Source organism: Triturus cristatus, chromosome 4_1 (genome assembly GCF_964204655.1).
Source record: "Triturus cristatus chromosome 4_1, aTriCri1.1, whole genome shotgun sequence".
Classification (NCBI taxonomy): domain Eukaryota; kingdom Metazoa; phylum Chordata; class Amphibia; order Caudata; family Salamandridae; genus Triturus; species Triturus cristatus.
The window spans coordinates 202,719,053-202,740,312 of NC_140585.1; the positions used below are offsets into that span (position 1 = coordinate 202,719,053).

Below are 21,260 nucleotides of genomic sequence, written 5' to 3' on the forward strand. Positions count from 1 at the left end.
AGTGTTGGACCCACATGTTACTCCACATGACCTGTGTATGTGTACTCCGAGTTGCCTCGGCATTCCGGAATACATGACTAATAAAGGTGTCCCTATGCCTCCAAGGTGCCTCTTCTCAGTCAATGCTGGTGTGTTGCCACGGTGCATACGGCATGTCTGGCATGGTTTTCAGTGATAGTGGCTATGTGTCTATGTGTAGAGTAGCAAGATGCAAGCTGTTTGTCTGGGATTAGACTCTGTATTGTGCATGATGTCCATGACTGTGTGTGTATTGTGACATGTGCCATCCCCATGCATCCAACGTTGGCCAAGCCACCATTCTCTGCATCCACCTGACTCAAGCTTGCAGGACATGTTTCTGCCTCCTGTCTACACATACCTGGGTGCCCCCCAGGACACTCCACATGATCCCTGACCTCTGCGCATGACTGTTGCTGTACTCAATATGTCTGTCGGCATGGTTGTGCGGCCACCCCCTCAGCTGGTTGGGCCCATCATGGGTGTGTATGGTGCTCCATGTCTGTCTTGCCTAATACATTGTGACCCATGTGTGTCCTGTGCCAGACTCAGGCCCCAGGGTATGGATGGTTGAAGTCATATGAGAACTCAGGCATGGTTGGACTATACAAGACACATGTAAGGTAATAATGCAAAATGTAGGCATCATCTCTTGATCGTGTAAGATTTTATTTGTGTTGGGGTATGTATTGGGGGGGGGGGGTATGACAAGAGGGGCTTTCCAGGTGTGTGGAATCCAAAGTTCACTGGGGGAGTTGGTATCCTTGCCATTGGAAATCATCAGAGTCCATGCCACAGTCTTTGTCAACATTGGTCAGACAGTGACCAGCAAGTCCATGTGGCAGAGAATGTCATTTGCTGATGTGCTGCTGTTGGGCCAGTGGGCCAGGTGCCAGGCCAGGTGTCCTGGGAGATGGTGCTGTAGCGCCGACCCTCACGGTCTTTTCCGTGGACGACCCGCCCTCCTGCGGGAACCCTCAGAAGCAGGCTGGGACGATGTTTGGGATGCTCCGTCGGATCTTTCCTCCTCCTCCTGATCCCTCCCTGTGGGTGGTGATGTTCTTCGCCTGGTGGCACAGGGAGGGTTGCCCATGTTGTCGGCTATCCGACGGAGTGAACGGTTAATTCCCGTGAGCACCGTCGCGAGCTCAGCCTGTCTGTCCTCCATCCGTCCTTGGTGTCGCTGTTGACAGGTATGTTGCTCTGCATGTTGCTGGGCCTGCTGGGTTTTGATCTCCTCGAGGGTCCCCTTCATCTCGTTGAGGGTGGACACAACCTGGCTCATGCCCGTGGTGTCCTGCCGGTATGTGTCCAGGATGTTTCTTACATGGGAATATACCGGTTCCGCAGCCAACTGGTCAGGCTCGCGCCTCCGCCGTCCTCCACTCCCACCACCCCTGCCCACTTGCACCTGGCCTGCCTTTGTGGGCACATCGGGTCTCCGGGACCCCTGAGGTGTGGCATTTGCGTTGTCGCCTGCCTCCTCCTGGGTGCCCGGAGGACCGTGTCCCTCCTGGGCAGAGTGGCTGTGTTGTTGTGTGCGGGCAGGGCTCCTGGATGTCTCCTGGGATGTGGCAGGAGTGGAGGTGGTGGTTGGCCCAGTTGTACCTGACGCAGGTGCTGCAGGTGGTTGGACACCAGAGGGGCCAGGTTGGTCGGGGTTGTCCGCAGAGTGGTGAGAGTCATCGCTGCCGGTGGGATCGTCATCCTGTAGAGCCAGGTCCTGTGAGTCTTCCCCCCCAGTGTTGGGGGGTGATCCACGACATTGACCTGTGTGTGAGAGAGACAATGTTATTTTTGTTCCATGCAACATCCATGTTTCATTTGTTTCAAAGTTGGCACATTTCCTCTGGGTATTTGGATATGTCTTGCATTCCTCTCACAGTGCACTTGTGCATGGGTATGTCCCTTGGCCACAGCTTTTGAGACTTTACCTATGTGTGACACAGTCTTACTTGCTGCGTCAATTGTGACTGCTGTCAGCAGTGGAGTGAGCAGGTGTGGCGAGCCATGCATTGGCGCCTTCCGTGTTGCACTGTACGTGGGCACATGGAGTTGTTCCACACACTTATATAATGCAGGTAGCTGGCGTTGTGCTCGTGCACAGGTTGAGACATGGCCCAGTGTTTTGCCATGGAGAAGAGAGGGGGATTCAGGCACTGCCCACCCTTGCCTACATGCACGCAGTCCACCTGCTGACGAGCAGACATTCCCACACCACCCAAGGCTGAATTGGTCTCCCTGTGTATCCCTTTCTCCCTCCCTCTCTCTCCCCCTCTCCCTCCCTCTGTGTGTCACCCTCTGTCACCTCAGCCCAGCTTCCTAGGCACACACTTTTTGCAGATCTTTGAATGGCCCTTGGCTTGTTCATGTGAGTTTGTTTCTGGTCTCCAGGCACCCTTTGGGTGTAGTGTCTGTGTCTGCGCTGCTGCTGTGGTGGTGTGTGCTGCCACTCTTTCACAGTGTTGGCTGTTCATTGGCTGCTGTCATGTGCAAAAAGTGCCTTCACCCCCATGTCTTCATGCAAGGCGTGCGCCATTTGCAGGCAAGTCTTTCCTGTGTGGGGGCTGTGACCTAGGCCATATGGGCAGAGGGCATTGTTGTCTGCTTCTGAGTTGCACTATGTGATTTTTGAGGCCCACACTCCCGCCATCCGGGTTACCGTGTCTTGTGTTGGTGTTTTCTGTGGCCTGTGACTTGGCATTGTCTAGCTGGGTGCATGGGGCATGGTGGCGCTAGCGGCATGTGCGTGTGTATGGAGTGTGGTTGAGTCATGCGATGGCTTTGGGGTGGTTGCTTGCATGATTGTGGGTTTGGTTGTGGATGACGTTCCCCCCATGTGAGGTGAGTTGTTTGTGTACTCACCAGGCTCTCGGAGTCCTTCTACTCCCTCCGCTGCCACCACCGGCAGTATGGCCATCACCTTCTCCTCCCAGGGATGGTATTGTACGCGTCTGCGGGCCGGCCCTCCTCCAGTGATGTTGGCCTGGTTGTGGTCGTCTGTCATTTTGCGGCGGACCGTCCTCCGCAGATCGTACCACCTGGCTTGGCATTCATGCCTGGTCCTTCTGGTGGACGCAACAGCATTCACGGCATCGACAATCCTCTGCCACATGGCTGTTTTTTCGGAAATGCTGGTCTGTCTGACCAATGTTCCGAAGAGGTGTGGCTCGACTCTGATGATTTAGTCGACAAGGACCTCCAACTCTTGGCTAGTGAACTTTGGATTCTTGTTGGTGGGCATGGTGAGGGGTGTGGGTGTGGATGGTTGTGGGGGGTGTGGGTGTGGATGGTTGTAGGTGTGTGTGTGTGGTTGTGCAGGTGTGTGTGTGAATGTGATGAGGGGGTGTTTGTGAAGGTGGTTGTGTGAAGGTGTGCAGGTGTAAGGTGTAGTGGAGGTTGTAGTATGGTGCAGTTGTTCCTCTGTGTGGTCTGGCAGCAGTGGGTCTGTTGCAAAGGATCATGGTTTGTGTGTGTTGGGCCTTTTTATTGGTCCATTGGTGGGTGTGGCTGTGTTTGAACTGTGGGTGGGTGTGTTATAAGGAGTGGTTGTGTTTTTGGCCTCTGTTTGGGAGTTTGGCAGTTGCAGGTCAGTGAATAGGTTGTATTTGTGCTTGTTGGACATGTTTTGTGGCTTTGTGCGAATCGAATGGAGTCTTCTTGTGTTGTTTTGCTTTGTCCTGGTTGTGTATGTGTGTTTTTGGCATCTGTACGGGGCGTACATACACTGGTGTACATACACGGGTGGGGGTACGGTCCGTACATTCACTGTTGGGGTGGGGGTACGGTCCGTACGTACACTGGTGTACATACACGGGTGGGGGTACGGTCCGTACATTCACTGTTGGGGTGGGGGTACGGTCCGTACGTACACTGGTGTACATACACGGGTGGGGGTACGGTCCGTACATTCACTGTTGGGGTGGGGGTACGGTCCGTACGTACACTGGTGTACATACACGGGTGGGGGTACGGTCCGTACATACACTGGTGTACATACACGGGTGGGGGTACGGTCCGTACATTCACTGTTGGGGTGGGGGTATGGTCCGTACGTACACTGGTGTACATACACGGGTGGGGGTACGGTCCGTACATTCACTGTTGGGGTGGGGGTACGGTCCGTACATACACTGGTGTACATACACGGGTGGGGGTACGGTCCGTACATACACTGGTGTACATACACGGGTGGGGGTACGGTCCGTACATTCACTGTTGGGGTGGGGGTACGGTCCGTACGTACACTGGTGTACATACAAGGGTGGGGGTACGGTCCGTACATACACTGGTGTACATACACGGGTGGGGGTACGGTCCGTACATTCACTGTTGGGGTGGGGGTATGGTCCGTACATACACTGGTGTACATACACTGGTGTACATACACTGGTGTACGTACACTGGTGTACATACACGGGTGGGAGTTCGGTCCGTACGGTGTTTTTTCCATACGGTTGTAACATCGGACGCCCCGTACGGATCGTACTTGCGCGCTCGGACTTCACTTTTCACATTTGTACGTAAAATCGTCCGGGGACGTGTCGGACACGTTTTCCGACCCAAGGACGTGTGGGGGAATTTTCCCAATGCGATTCGTATGGACTTTTTCCTATACGAATCGTACTTGCCAGTTTGTACGGTACATGTGCGATTCGTACGGAAAAAATTCCAGATACGATTCGTACGGGGAAATTTTTTCCAGGATCCTAATCGGCACCTTAGAGGGGCAGAACAGTAAAAATAATGATCTCCCACACCATGATGCGGTGGCTATTAGTTTGAATATTTTCAAATAACAAAAACATTTAAAATGCTGATTTAAATGTTGTAAAATGTTAACAGAAAGCTGTCATGTTGTACAGAGCAGTCTGTCAAACCTTTATGTTGTTGACATGAACCACCATGATGGCAGTTCCTGCCAGTGTTTAGAGTTGTCTGCAGGGAAGATGGACCGCTCCAAATTTGGAAGGCAGAGAACCCTAGTTTTGGCGGGTGCAAAGTACTTTGCCATACTGACAAACTTAACTATGCCTACAAAAATGTAAAACCAGTCTCATAGTTTTCAACTTATGTCAGTGGGGTTATTAGACTGCACAAAAATGTAGTGAAGGGCCTCATGAATCTGTGTAAAACTGTACCTAAATTTCATATAAAATCACCATCTCTGGTATGTTTATGTCCAGTTTTTTACCATTGTGTCTGGTCCACTCTACGTCAAATCACAACAATATAAAGTGTGCCTAAAATTCAGTCCATTCTTTAATATCTCGCATATTGAAAATGTTCTCACAAAAATATATATTAGTAAAAACTCTGACCTTGTCTACAAGCTACTCGTTTATATTGTCAACACTGATGGGGGCCATGCACCCAAAATATTTACTTCTGTCTATGTGTCCTGGTACTCTGTGTAAAAGCAAAACATCAATGATATATTTACAGTGGACCAATCCTCGAGTGGGCCAATGCAAAAGATTAGTCCATGGTTGAATAAACTCCTCTGGAATTAAGAGCTTGATAAACTAACTCATTGTCTGATTAAAAATGATTCTTTGATTTATATTAATGAGCCAGGTTTCTGAAAAATATTTTATCTCTGTCTCAGCAAATAACAGGAAACCTGTCTTGGCTTCTGTTTGGTACTGGACATGCAGTTTTAGATGAGGTGCAGGCAAACGTTGAGGTGGTGGATTTCTGGAAAGAGAAGATGTACAGGAACATGTATTGCTGCAAATTGGTGAAGGTTGATGTTGTTATTGGTGGAACGTGCCCCAAGGGCCTTCATGCAGAAGTTGAAGATGAAGGTGCAAAATATGAAGACCTGGGGGTCTCCACAAAACCTATGGATGTCCTGGGACCTGGTGACACTACTATTTAAGCATTGGTGCCAAATGGAAAGGTAGGAGAACCAGTAAAGGATAATGCCGAGGAATCCGACTTAAACATTCAGAGTATGCATAACGGAGGGCTATTCAGCAGTGCTAAAGGCACCTGTGAGGTTCGGCAATATTAGGAGGAAGGGCCATCTTCATATCTTGTCAGGAGATCTTTGTCTAAGATGTGTCAAGTTGCTGTCTCTAAGCTGAATCATGATCTGAACCAGGTAGTTGCTAAGAGGATACATGGCTCTGATTTTATATTGGAGTTCAGAATAAACTCAATTATCTTGCCAATTGAGAAAATAAAAATTAAAAGATCACGTTTCCCGGTTCTGTCCCCTCGCACACTTTACCTTTTCCTGCTCCTCTAAAGACAATTCTAAATAGCATCCATGAATTTTAGAATTCATTTCAGCTTGCCCAGGATCAGCCAGTTCACGTATCTCCTCAGGTTGCACAAGTTCTTGGTCAGTTACACATACACATTTTTGTGGTTAAGCCGATTCTGAAAAAGGGCCCACCAGCCTTCTCTTTTCAGAGAAAAAAGGCTTATCTAGTATCTCTTCGAAGCCAGCTGCCCTAGCATTCACTGAGGCCCGCAGATTGTCACATTTTTCAGCTCCCTTCAAGGTTGTCTGTTCATAACCTACGCACCAGCTCCCCCACCCTCTGATAAACGAAAACCCAAGCTGCTTCCTTGAAAAGTATGTGTCTATCTGTGTTTTGCTTATATGCCTTGAGTAATGCTAAAATTGCAACATCTTTCTGCTACGAACTAGGAGGGCTCTTCCCAATGACTTGCAATATATTGTGAAATGTATATTGTGAAATGTATAATGTGAAATGTATAAAAACTGTATTCAGTGAATTAAGTGTCAGACCACTCCTGAACCTGCTGAGGTGATGGAGCTCTCCCTTAACTCGAGTTAATGATTAAAGGCCCATTTAACTCTTACACCACGGACTCCTCAGTTCATTATTTCATTTATATTGATTATTTATAGAAATTCAGACCTGGTAATTAATTTATTTACCACACAATGAGAGTGATGGGCTGTTGTTTAACCAGGTCATCAGGGTCTAGTGCGGATAACTTTAGAAGTGGCAGAATATGGCCTGTCATGAGAGCGTCTACAAGATTCTTGAGTGAGAGAACACTAGGCAATGGTGAGTAAATGTGAGTCCATCTTTAGAAATAACTTTGATGAAGGAAAAGAATAAGGCATCATCTTCATAGGAGGTGGCTTTGAGTGAGTTGAGTATGTCAGTGAAATTTACAAATGATAGGGCTTTGAAGCGGAAATTGCAGTATTCCTTAAAACTGGGGAGTCTTAGAGGGGAACCATGCTTGATGTTGTTGATTTGATGTCAAGTTGTCTGGATATGTGTACTGAAGAAGCAATTTATGGCATTGCACTTGTGTGTTTTAGTGTAGAATAAGATGGTCAGCCGTAATCCTGATATGGAGCTTGATTGTCTTGATATCAGCTTCTACTGGCAGTTTCATTGACGGTGTTGATATTGTATTTTGCTTTGGCAGATATGATAGGTTACATGATACGAGAAGCAAATGTATAGGCATGAGACCATTAGGGGTTCTTTTGAGGTAGGAGCAATGCAGCAGACAGTACTTCCTTCATGCTAAACTGAACATTGATCATTATTTCCCTTGTAAAGGATCACTGGTGGTTCAAATCTTAAAGTAAATTTCAAAGGTTAGCCAAAAGGTTGTGTATTTAAACATGCCAAAATACACTCAAACACTTAGGCAAGCACATAAATTGTACTTTTATTCTTCCTTGAGCTAGAGTTTTGTACCAGTGGTAGCATTGAATGTAAATAATGGGTGAGTCAGTGGTGGGCGGTGACCATCAACACTGGAGGAAAATCAAGGGGCCGAACCCAGCAGGGGCCAAAAGAATTATTAAAAATGTACTTACCCACGCTCTCCTCCATGTTTCGCTCTTCTCAATGTTTTCTTCTTGGATGCTGTCAGCGCAACGGCATCTCATGGAGCCTCAGGCAACCCTATTGTGCAATTCCAATGCTGGTCTCATGCTGTGGATAAGCAGCATGAGAGCAGCGCCAGGATTGGCTGCAGCGGGCTGCCTTGATGCTCCAGCAGCCACAGGAGACCTAAACCTGCTCTCCACCCAGCTGCCTGAGACAGCTAGTGGAGAGGTTATCACTGCGCATGTCAGGCTGTCCCTCCAACCACTCCCCTGCTGCCAGTCAGCCGCAATGCCCCACCCCCCAACCACCGCTCGGGCTGGGACCAGTGAAAAATTAAACAGTAAATAATTGTATTACCATTTTATTTTTCACTTTTACTGCACTGGCAGCAGGTGGACGACGCTCCTATGCCCTCATGGGGGGAGGGGGGGCGCCACTGGTGGGAAAACTAAAAGCAATACAGATCTCACAAGTAGAAGACACATGAACTAGACAAATCCTGTAGGTATAAAAATAGCAGTAATACTACTTAAACACATAGACATTTTAAAGAATCTAATAAACATCCTAATCATTGATGACTTCAGTCCGGTACCAAGCGATTAAAATCCGCAATGTATCTTCAGAACTGAGTTTTAAGTGTCTCTCAAACATCAGCTTTATTTTATAAATGCAATAATTTTGTCTCAAACACATATACTACGCATTTCAATGTCTCTTCTTTTATTGTTCTGCTCTGCAACTTGTCTCTGTTGTTCTTTTCTTCCTCCATACAGTATCTCAATGTTGGTCTGCTAGCTACATACACTATCTCTCATTGCCTGAAATGCCCCTCTTTTCCAGCGGTGTAACAAGACACTCTATTCCCATGCTAAGTAAGTAAAGAGCATCTATCCCAGAGTTTCTCAATATGATGTTATTTATATAGTTTGAATTATTATTCAGTTTATGGTCCTCAACGGTTCTATAAGTTTGTGTGAATAGTTCAGGCAGTTTGATCACCAACATTTAGAATGTACATGAATTCGACATGTTCAATTCCAAAATGGTAGAATGGTGCTTAATTCTTTGCACGAGTATTAATTTGACTGTTGGTCTGTTCTTGGAACAAGCGGGTATGTCCCAATGAGGTGGCTAATGTACTCTGACATATTTCCTTTGGATAAATATATATTATATATCAAAATGTTTAGTGATTTGGCCTTGGTTCGCAATCAGAGTCTGCATCAAAATATTTGTGTATTTTGAATGTGTTTTCTATACATTAGTTTTTGAAATGGCTAATTTTAATAATGAACATTTGACTGTCCTCTGTGTCACGGCACCTGCTGCACTATTGATAGCTGCACCCCTGTCATTTCTACTACCCTCCTTCGGTGCACCCTTTTTCCAGATAATTTTTCCCAAGGCAACCTATCACACTGTGCTGCTAATCTTTCTTTCTAGAGTATCTCTTTATTGCCTCCTAACCTTCCTCTTTATAATTTGTCTCTTGGAATCAATTCCATTACCATTCCTCTCTGCTGTTGCAGTGTGTCTCCCCGGACTGCTCTGCTACAGTTTTTTCTCTGCTTTTCTTCTCTCTCTCTCCCATCCTATCCCTCTCCTACTTCCTTGAAAATCTTTTTTTCAGTAGTTTGATCTTTACTACTCGCCTCCTGGTAGCACTTCACACCAGTGGTGCTGAAAGAGTTTTTAGAGTGAGGGTGCTGCCATTAATGTTATGTTATATCAGGAAGTCATAAGACGTAAAAAATCCAAGTATCACTGAAAAATAAATGTGGCAAATGTGCCACAACTCAGGAGGGGAGTTGTAAGGGTGTGGTAGCCACCCTTTTTTGGCCCTAAGTTCAATTTGCTCAGGAATTGGACATCTGTGTTTTCTGGTATTTACCATGCCTCACTATTTTCCAGAGGAAAGTTTTGGCAGGTAAGACCTGTCAAGATGTACCTGGGAAAAGTCCTGGTTAACAGGGGAGGGAGCATCGCCCCATTAATTAAAATACTCCAAAGAAATGCCCCAGGGATTGAAAAAAATGGTATATAGTTAATTTATTACCATTTTATTTTTCACTAACCTGCGTCCCAAAATGAGTGTCAGGACAGAGCAGTGCCATTGCTGCTGAGTGGCAGCAGCAAAGAGGAGTGGTGGGCTGGACACTTAAGTTTAAAGTGCAAATGCCACTTTGGCCAGCTGTCTTGTGACGGACAGTCAGACACATGCACTGTAAACCTCTCTTACCCATTGTCTTATACAGCTGGGTTGAGAGCAAGCACCTCCAGTGCCCTTGGGAACGCGGACAGAGCCTGCTCCACCCAATCCTGGTACTTCTCTCATGCTAGTTACCAGCATGAGAACAGCTCTAGGATTGATTAGGGGAGTTGTCTGGGGCCCTTGCTGGCAGAGAGAAGAACACCTGGACTGGACGAGGAGGATGTGCAGCAAGGTTAGTGACTATTTTATTTACTTTGTTTGAATGTATTCAATGTCCAGGTGCTTATGTGCTCTACATCGCTGGCATACTTTACATTACAATTTTAAGTTTGCAAGATCTCTCAATTAAAGTGTTCAATGTCCCAACCCTTATCTTTCCTACTTGGAGCCCTTCTGGCAAAACATGAAAATGCAAGCATTTCACTTCTCACTATCGAGTCATTCCAAAATTAAAACAAAATATATGCAACGTCCCCTCAGGCTGAACGCTAATTGGAAATGTGATTGTGAATTATGACACTATTAATTGAATGAAATAGCTACATGGGTAGACAGTTCAATACCTACGGGACAATGCAACTAGTGACACTCATTTTATGAAAAACATAAATCACAAACCTTCTATTATCAAGAAGAGAAGCAGAATGCCGAATATTTTCATGGTTTCTGAAAAACAAAAAAAAGAAAATGAGGCATTTTTAGTGATTTCTTTGAGACTTGCTCAGGAAGATTTATAAAGTAGTTTAATATATATTTAGTCAACCTTCACCACAAATTAACAAAGGAAAAACATGGAAAGCAGGTTTAGGCTGCTATATTTCCCATTGAACCAACAATATTTCTATAGTGTAGTGAAATCTCAACTCAAGCAGATTCCTACCCAAGAAGTTAGGAAGCCATAAACAACCCAAATAATCTCTCCAATAATATAAAAATCTCGATTATCCACCCATTTTTCACAAAGGTATAGGTTTGTTGACAATTATGGTACCAACAATATTTCAATTAACTTTATTTGTGTTCCCATACCTAAAACATTTATTCAGAGCCAAGTTACAGCATCATGTTTGTGTGCAAAAAGAGTGCTATGATACCATTTCTATAGAAGACCACCCAGAAGTAATTTTAATAACTCTAGCCATATTGGGCACTTGTTTAATATCTACATTATAACAGTGGCCATCTTGGGGAAAAAAGTGTTTATTCAAAAAATAAAATAAACAAAGGTAGCCATTATTGGGGAAAAAGGTGTGTTACTATTATTCTAAAGTCAGCTCTGAATTTGAAACACAATTTAATATCCAATCCCACAAGTAATAAGTATATTGGGCACACAAGTAAAAATAAATCATGTCAGTAGCCATCTAAGTAGAAGAAACAGTCACATACATTCAAAGGTTCAATTTGATTTAATCACCCACTACATGTTTGCATTATGGAGTGGTGAGTTCATATAAAGGTGAGCAGAAGGGGAACAGGAGAAGAAGGAGTGGAAATATAACTGCTCATATATGCTGTGGACATACAAGGTGTGCTCACTGGAAATCTGTGGAAGTGTTCTGTATGGCACCATAAGAACTAGAAGGAAAGCATTGGATAGTATAGCAGAGCTATTGCCAGTATAGCACACAGAGTCTTTAATATATATATGATGAAGGAGAGCAAAGCAGCGCAGATGCTGTAAATTATTGGGGGTAGGGACTAAATATGCCAAGACAATCAGAACAAGTGGTTTCTGGAAGAGCGATATAAGTCTTGTTAGCATGGTGGGGCTGATTCTGCCAGAATCTCATGAGAGTATTATCTCAGGTGGAAAAGACATGGAAATGCTAGCAGTGGCTGTTATTGGCATTCGTTATTGGCATTAGGTTGCTGAGGGCATATGGTGATAAAAGATATTAAATCCCTCATGCACAGAACATGCACAGCAAGAGCAGCAGTGAACGTTTCCACTATACTGACAGACGAGCAACAGCAGTGGCAAAGCCAGGCTTTACTCACACAGAACAGCTATAGTACATCTATGTGTAGTACAAGCTACTATCTAAGGCAAAGTGTAAACCCTTCAAATACCTGTAGTGCAATCTTTCCTCACATACAACAGGTACAGTACAGTAATGTACCAGTCAGGGATGCACATTTCACTCTTCTCTCATGAGCAAGAACAGTACAGTCATCTGCAGTGTAAAGTTACCTAAGACACAGAGCAGGTACCATTCTGGCTTAAACAGAGCAGCTACTGTACAGGCATCCTCAGTACATGGTACACTGATACACATAGCAGGTACTGTTGCAAGAGTTTCTTACACTCAACCAACACTAACTGTGCCAAATATCCACAGTGCGTGTTCTCTGACACAGGTATAAAGCAAGTATGGTAGATGGTAGAAGCCTGTGCATGCTCATTTCACTGACAATGAAGAGGTAAAGTTAGTGAATGCTTGTCATGAGGAAAAACCTTTACAGTGCAAGTAATTACCAGCATCTGCAGTTCAAAAGCCACGCAAGCAGGTACACTACAATCATGCACAGTGCACCATCCCTTACACACAGAATGCATTTAGTAGGTGAAGCTTCCAGTTCTCACACAATGCATAACAATGGTGATGATTGCAAGATGCCAACAAACAAAGAGCTGGAATATTGTGAATATTTGTTGTGTGAGTATTTCTCAGCTCATAGACAGTGCTTAATTTTAGCCGGTGGTTTCAAGTGGGGGCCCACTAGCACTATTTCTTGAGGACTGGAACTTATTTTTCCTCAATAGCCATTGATACAGAACAAGAAAGTAAAAGGGAGAAAAGGTGTTGAGAAAGGGGAAGAGAATGATAAGAAAAGAGTGGCAACGTAAGAAAGCAGGGATGAAAAAGTGAGAGAAAGGGGCTGCAAGGGTATGGTTGGATGAAAGAGGCATGAGGTGGAATCACAATTATACAAGTTTGTTATTGGGCAATTTGTGGGTTTCAGAGAAAAATATGGTCATCAGCACATATTATTTTACAAAATAAACAGTTCTCAGACATAACATGCACATCAATGGTAGCAGGACAAACATCCGTTCCACAAACAGATTGGGTACAGCAGTGATATTAATGAGGAATAAGATTACTAGGATTCCTCACAAATCTTAACAATCTTGTTCAGAAGAGCTAAAACTGCACTCAACTTACTACTTTAGGAACACTCCTGTGCTACCATGGCATCATAGCATTTATCCTCCACAATGAGGTCTGTTGCAAGAGCGATGTCTTCAGAGAAACCGTCTCCCTCCCGGGCAGCAATACTATGCGAGCATTTTCAAATCCACAAATTTTAGTCATCAAAAGTTTAAAATGTTCAAGGTAGCAAAAAAATGCCAACATTGGGAAAACCTACATTTTCTGAAATTCTCTCAAAACCAAGCGCTTTGCCTGCAAACATCAGTTGCAGTTTCTAGCAGACTTGGATTAATATCTCCCTTCCATTCTAGCACTCACAAACACTATTTGGATGTAAAAGTGCTTTATAGAAGGAGTTAAATAACAGTGAATTCACTTGTGGTCTGTTTTTGCCAAACCAAGGAGATACTGTGTAGTAGGTCACCAATATTTATCAGGCAATTCTCCACTCAAGAGTGTCCACGTTCTAGATATGAAGGCCTACATTCTGCAGCACACTTAGAGAGAGGAAAACACCTCTAAGGATTGTTTTTGAGCAGGAGTTATCCATTCATGTGCAAAAATGATACTGCGTGCAACGCAGGCACCCTTGCACCATGATTTAGTACCAACAAGGGTACGTGCATTGACGCTAAGCAGTTCATAGTGTGGCAGCACAGGCAGAGAGCAGCTATGCCCCATATCTTGGTAGATATAGTACATTCCTACCCTCTCCATTTCACACAGCAGAGCAAGTTGTCTTGCTACGTTGTGCTGTGTCGAATATTGAAATATCTGCCCTGAAATTTCTAGCACTGCAGTCACATTACTGCTTAAGACTTACACATTTGTACATTATGTGTGTTCAAAATTACAACATCTGTCACCTCACAACTTTGTGCATGTAAAACAAAATAAAAAGCCAGCTAATTCAGCATCTTGTTGCAAAGGAAAAACTAAACTAGCTCCAACTCTCTAGTCTCCCCCTCATGAAGAAAAGCCTTATCTTGAGCTCCATTGCAATGCATCCCCTTCCCACACACAGCTGAACCTCCTTGCCACACAATGTCCCATTGCCCCATACAGTGCCCTTGTTCCAGAATGCAAGGATCAGTAACAGTTTAACTCCCTGCTCAATGAGCAAATGTCTTACCTGGAAAAGCAGGGTCAGCAAGCTTCACTGGTAATAACTAACTGTAGGCAAAAACAGCAGTTGAATTTCAGTGATCTTCTAGTCTCCTTATATTAGCAGGCGTATGCAAATAATTAAAAGCACTTTCTGGTTCCCAGAATAGTTCCTTTGTGTAAACTTAATAGACTGGTTCTCCCTTCTTGGTTGCATGCAAAGATATCAGTGCATTTCCTGCTTGACGACTTTTATCTTATCTAGGTTCTCTCATGAACGTTCCCATTGTGCCATTGCCATCACAAAGCTGGCACAAATGGCCTACTTCCCTGAATGACAAGAATAGCTTTATTTTTTATTTTTTACAGGACTGATGGTGCCATTTTGCAGTGACCCTTCTCACCATGTCTTAGGAATCACAGCTTTATCACTAATTTTGTCTACCATGTACATCAAGTACTTTTTAAACACATTTCTTCACAAATAGTAACATCTTCAATCACCTTATTATTAGTTTGACACTGAACATAATATATAGACCCGATGGTATTAATATATAAAGCAGGTTATTTGTAATCAGAAGCAGCATGAGAACGGGGAATCTGGAGATCTTGCTAAAAGCAGTGATGGTTATCCATAATAGCCATGTGTCTTCAACAGCATCACTACTCAAACCCCTGCTGATTGCCTGTCAGCAAGGATAAGACATTGTGATCTTGACAACTCATATTCGGTTGTGCATTAGAGTATGAGAGTTTTTCCCTCCAAGCCTTCCTGCACAGTCAGCAAGGGTCAACTAATCTTGTTGCCAATACTCAGACCCAAACATTACATAAATGACTTCAATATATGTCTGTCCACTGCAGCACTAGTTTACTTGAACATATACTGTGCTGGAAGGTAAAATGCTTGCATATATTGTATACACATCAATGTTAGGCTTTGCTTGATTTGAACATGCAACACAACCCGATGGCCTGTGCTAACAGTTTTGTTTCTTTAAACTTTATTTTCATGTTGATTAATTTAACAGTCAGGCAATGGAGAATGACATCCTTGGCACAGATGAGGTGCAATGAACAAATAGAAAAGCAGTACTGGTCATGACTAGCATGGTGGTGTGTAAAAATGAATACATAGTGCATTGGTGTGTTTGTATTAATCGATGCAGATGTTCCTACAAAAATATTTATGGTTACTCCACGGTTGTCCACAGGGGTTGGAATTAGGTGTTTATTTGCATAGCAGCATGTTATATGAAATGGGAGCCAATGCCCTAGGACAACTCTATTGTCTGCTCACACAAGCACTATCATTTCCAGACAATTATCAAACAAACAAGGCTGATACATGGGCCTAATCAGACAACAACATGCATCACCTTGTGTTCATCCATATCATTCTGTACAAGCACTGGGTATTCCTGATAGGGGCCTTATATATCTTTGGGGCAGTCACATGCTGGAATAAGGTCATGGTATGTGTCTGATTGGATATTACAGTAGGTCATATCACTGTGCCACTCCGACACAGTAGATAGAGGGCGCTTCATCCAGCGCATTCCTATTCTGCATCATGCCAGTAGAAGACTTATAGCCACAAACCATCAGTAGCCCTTCGGGATTTCTCCATCATAGCCCAGGGGGACTATTAGGTGTGTACGGGGGACTGGCTCTCCTGTGATCTCCTCCAGGATTGTAAGTATCTCAAGCCAAAAGTGTTTCACTCTGGGGCAGTGCCATGCTACGTTAGCAAAATCAGCCTTGTCTGTACCGCAACGCAAGCAGTGTGGCATCACCGTGTAAGCCATAGCAGCAGAATTGGGCCGGGTGGCATATATACAGTTGAGGTATTTGAAGTGCACTAGAGGATGGCGACCATTCCAAGATACAGTGCGAATTATGAAGCAACAGTAGGCCCATTGTGCATCACTAATGTGTATGCCTTCTGGCCAAGTGCTGTGAGCCTTGGCTCAACTAGCCGCCGGACCTCCTGAGAGAAGGCATATAGTGTTGCCTGTAAAATGTATGTGAGAGCTGGTAGCTCCATGGTTCTGCCAGTGTATTAACTAACAAGGTCCTCAATAAATGATGAGCTCAATAGAAATGTAACTCACACATGTAGTAGGAGCAGTGCACTGGGTGCTGACCTGGGCATAGAAATTAGGGGCATATTAACAAGGAACAGGGAAAATTAACGCTAAGGGCGCTTAGAGTTAATTTTTTTAACGCCGGGATAATATCGCCTGGTTATCGCGTTATTAACAACGCTAACCGCCTAGGCGATAAAAAATCCAGCGACAGTGGCATTTTGGGAGGTTATCGCTGGTAGTGCAGTGATAAAACTACAAGGATAGGGATATCCTTGTTGATAGCCCATGGCGGATTTAGCCATGTAATCCACCTCCCATTGGATTACATGGCTAAATCTGAAAATTAACAGACATAAAAGAGCAGTGTTAACCGTGGTTAGCGCTGCTTTTTTTGTCTAAAACAGGGTTAGCGTGAAGCTTGATAATAGGAGAAATGTCGGTTTGCGACATTTCTCCTATTATTTTGCTCTGGAACGCCCACTTTGCATCTCATTAGAAATGCAAAGGGAAGCGTAGTGAAAAAGGGTGCGATTTTGCATGTTAGCACCCTGTTGTTGATAGGGCGATATTTTTATTTTTAAAGCCAAAAAAGCGGAGATTAAGCCCTTGTTAATATGCTCCTTAGTTCTCAAAAATATCTCCCATGCACCCTATCCCTATCCCGAGGCCACAGAGTGCTGCTGTAGATGCTTATTCCTGACCCAATGAGAACCCTGTGCACCACTCCAATGGGAGCCTAGGGGAGTATAGTAAGGATCCAGGGTGAAGGTCCAACATCTTCTTCCAGAGGCATTGTACATTGTACAGTGCCTAAAAGGTCAAGAACATTTAAACAACATAATGGCCTTCTGAACAAGAATTGGGCTAGTGACAAGGGAGAGGCAGCATCTCTATCCTGCCATAGATAGGTCAGGTCTACCGGGCCATTGAACCAATATAGCGCTAACATGCATTGCGCCGGTCTATAATAAGCCTCAAGATCTTGGGCATTAAGTCTCCCCATTTCATATGAAAGAGTGAGTGTGTCCTTGTTGTGACAGGTATGAACCTCCATACAGAGCTCCCCATGAGGTGTGCAGGCCAGCCACTGAGTCACTCAGACTCACAAAGAAACAGTACATTGGTAATGATAAAAACAAAGATGTTCACGGCATTGGGGAGGGGATGTGGTACAGGTGCCAATGGCAGCCCTGCGTGATGTGAGCGAGAATATGCCGGCCGATTTCAGAGCAAATAAATCTCTGGATCTGGATCTTGATGTATGAAATTTGAAAACTGAAGCTTAAATCCATCGCAAACTTTTTCTTCTCTGAGATGGACATTTTCCTTGGTGCACTACGGACGGAAGCATATCCGATTCTCTGATCACCTGTCACCCGCCCGCCCGCTACCCGATGTACAGTTCAGGACTCGGACTCAGGCATGAAATTGGATATGGATTAACTGGTGAGGAGCGGGGGCGCAGTGCAGCGTTTGTCGGTGTTTGCTGAAGTTTGGTGGCAGGCTTTTTATTTTTTTTATTTTTACGGCGATGCTCAGGGGATATTGTATAATGCTTCTTGCTCTGTCACTATGCAAAGCGGCAAATAAATGAGAAACGAGGAGAGAGGTTGCTTCTTACTCCGTTTTGAGAGTATTGTGCAACGTGCAGCAAAAGACGATAAAGAAAAGACTATTAATTCTTTAAAGTTCACAGCCTGACACAGAGAGCTTGAACAATACTTAAATGTGTCATAAACAATCAGTTACAGCTCGTAACTTACAATTAAAACACAGACGCTGAAGTTAAAAGCCAAGCTCTCTGCTCACCCCCGTTTGACTTCGCTGCTTGGCTCAAGTGGTTCAGAATCTGCTGGGAAAGGGAGGCTCTGCTTTCAGCCTCGTCTCCACGGTCAATCACCTGTCTAGAGATTTCCACGGAGCTTTTAAGTGGTGGGATGCTAAAAAAACGGCCACTACTTTTAAAGAGATACAACCTACAATGCTAGGGGGGCCTCAGTGGAAAATCCGGGTGCAGAGCATTAGGTGCCTAAGGGTGTTCGGACAGAAGCGGACGGTGGGGAGGGACACCAAAATTGCCGTGTTATATGCCACGAGGCCCGCAGTCGGGATTAAGGCGACTATTAAGCGTGTACAAGGCATTAGGTGGCGGGCACAAACGAAATGGACAAAACAGACTAATCAAAATCTCGAGGGCACTTCAAGCAGAATCAAGCCTATGCCTATGCCTATGTGTAATGGTAACGACAAAATACAGGAGCGGCATATTACACTGTGCATCCGGAGTGAGTCAGCCGTATTCAACCTGACATATCCAGGGCAGGTGTCAACCACTTTGCAATCAGCTCAGAATATTGCAAGCAAGGAGAGCGAGAAGTCCGAGAAGACCGGGCACTCTACAAGGCGAGAAGAGACAGGGACTGAGGTAGGGAAAATGAATGAGACCGCCACAGAGAAAGTGGGGAATGAACTAAGGGAGTTACGGGATCAAAATGTGGTGCATGACCTATCTATGGTGCGATTGAACACCCCGGGGGGGATGAGCGCCCAAGGGGCAGAGGAACTTGAAGTCGAAGCTGAGCCTAATGATAAAATTCAAGATGCATTAGAGGCAGATAATATGGATGATGCTAATATAAATATAAATGTTCACATATCTAAGCAAACGCAGCCATTGCAGCCAATGCAGCAACGACGAGAGACTAGAGGAACTAAAGCCAAAGAAGTCAAAAACAAAGACCAAGTACAAGACAGGGATAAAGACAAAGGGAAAGATAGAGAAAAGGACAAGGCAAAGGAGAAGGAGAAGGAGAAGGAGAAGAAGGAGAAAGGCAACAAGAGAGGCCCAGAGAAAGAGAAGAATAAAGAGAAAGAGATAGATAAGGATAAATTATTAATGATGAGCTGCAGAGAGCAACAGGGGGACTATGAAAAACCTAAAGGCTATAAATACGCAGCCAATACTGCAGGATTAGAGAAAAAGAAAGAAAAAAGCAAGGAGCGATATAAGGAAAAGGAGAAGGATATTGAAGATACAGAAGAGATGGAACTATTGATGAAAAAAGCAAAACGGTTACAAGCCATTAAAGATCTGAAAGCAAATGCAAAAGCGACTTCGACAGGGCAGCCAACTACTTTGCAGCCAAGCATACGGAATATCTTTAGCCCACTACCCAAAGGGTCAAGCAGTGTACTAACAGTCCAAGAATCAATGATACAGAATGGAGGAAATCAAAAACATACTCTGGGGATGAACACTCATGGAATTCTGAATTCCCCCTCAGATACAGGGCCTTCACCGGAAACAGCGTTATACTTACCATCACATTCAGAAGAATCTGACGCAGATATTTATGAAACGGGTATTTCGACTTCCAGTGACACAAGCGGAATTAACAAAGGCCAAGACCAAGATCAAGGTGTCTCAACTCAAGATATATCCAGCTGTTCGGGTATAAGGAAATCGAGCGATCCTGGGCAAGGAAGTACGCCAAGGAAAAAACTTGAAACAAGAAAAATAAGGAATAAAAGACTAAATAAATCTACCTACGAAGAAACGATCGATCAAGGAAGCGATCCTGAACCTAGTAATACTCGGAAAACCGCAAAACCCCAAAAATCAAAGGAAATATAGCGGCCCAAGAAAACGGTGTGGACTCAACTGGGGTCATCACTGAATATGATGTAGCAGCAGACACAGACGAGCCATCTCTGAGAGATATATTAGGCTCAATTAGGAAACTTCATAAAGATGTTAAAACGGATACTCAAAGAAATTATTTAGCTATCCAAAAGTTACAAGGTGCTGTAAATAAGGTGGGCAGCACATGTCTAGAGATTTCTGAAAGAATGGTGTCAGTTGAAACACGAATTGACCACCTGGAGAATGATGTTGTTTATCTACAAAGGCAAGAAAAGAAGCAAGAAGGCATTATACAGGACTTACTGACAAAGGTTGAGGATCAGGAGAACAGATCAAGAAGAAATAACTTGCGATTTTTAGGGCTTCCTGAGGGCGTTGAAGACAATGACCCAAGGGGGTATGTAATTAGACTTCTTAAATCAGCCCTCCCTGAATTGAAAAACTGGGAACTAGAGAGAGAAGTCCAACGAGCCCATCGGTTCCCCCTTACTCAATCCAGGAAAACACAGAATCAATCTAAATTTCCAAGGGCAATGCTGGTGTTCTTTGGAAATTTTTTACTCCGAGAATCTATCTATGACTTAGCCCGCCCTACAAGCAAGAGAGAATACAATGGCACTATCTTTTTTGTTCGACCAGATTTTGCTCATGCGACTGTTGAAAGGAGGTGGAGGCTGAGGCAGCTTTTTTCCCCTTTTGAGCAAATTGGCGCAAAGGTTTTCCTACAGAACCCTGCCAGATTGAAGATCATTTTTAGGGGCTCAACCCGCAGCTTTACGAGTGAAATACAGGCCGAACAATATCTTAAAGAAATCTCAGAGACTGTAAAGAAGAATGCCGGTAAATGATCAAGAGGAAAAAAAAAAAAGAAAAAAAATACACGCAGGGCTGGAGGGGCAGGTGCACTGAGGCGCCGTGATCAATCGACGCCCACACCTGGACCCGATTGGATCCAGGATGCCTCAAGGGGGGATGCTTCAAGGGGTGGTAAGGGAGGGGGAGGGGTGGGTGGGTCTCCGGGGGAGAAAAGGGGGGGTAAAATCATCATCAGAGAAAGAAAGGGAACAGAAATGGAGGGAAAAAAAGAAAAATGATGCGCATAGTCACAATTAATGTATGTGGTTTAAATGATGCAAGAAAAAGAAGGGATTTGAAAGAATATTTCAGAACACTGCAAGCTGATTTAATCTGTGT

At 44.4% G+C, this 21,260-nt stretch overlaps 1 protein-coding gene across 3 annotated transcripts in view; it reads right to left on the reverse strand.

Moving 5' to 3' along the window:
* The window catches only part of LOC146854038 (galactose-specific lectin nattectin-like), a 167,673-nt gene that overhangs the window by 126,027 nt on the left and 20,386 nt on the right, over positions 1-21,260 (reverse strand). For 2 of the 3 annotated variants that reach the window (XM_085650485.1, XM_085650486.1), the window contains exon 2: positions 10,687-10,734. In XM_085650485.1, the coding sequence (XP_085506611.1) occupies positions 10,687-10,729 (43 nt within the window). In that variant the 5' untranslated portion in view covers positions 10,730-10,734. Of the gene's footprint in view, positions 1-10,686; positions 10,735-14,358; positions 14,412-21,260 lie in introns of those variants that run through there. The other variant, XM_085650484.1, reaches the window with a different exon arrangement.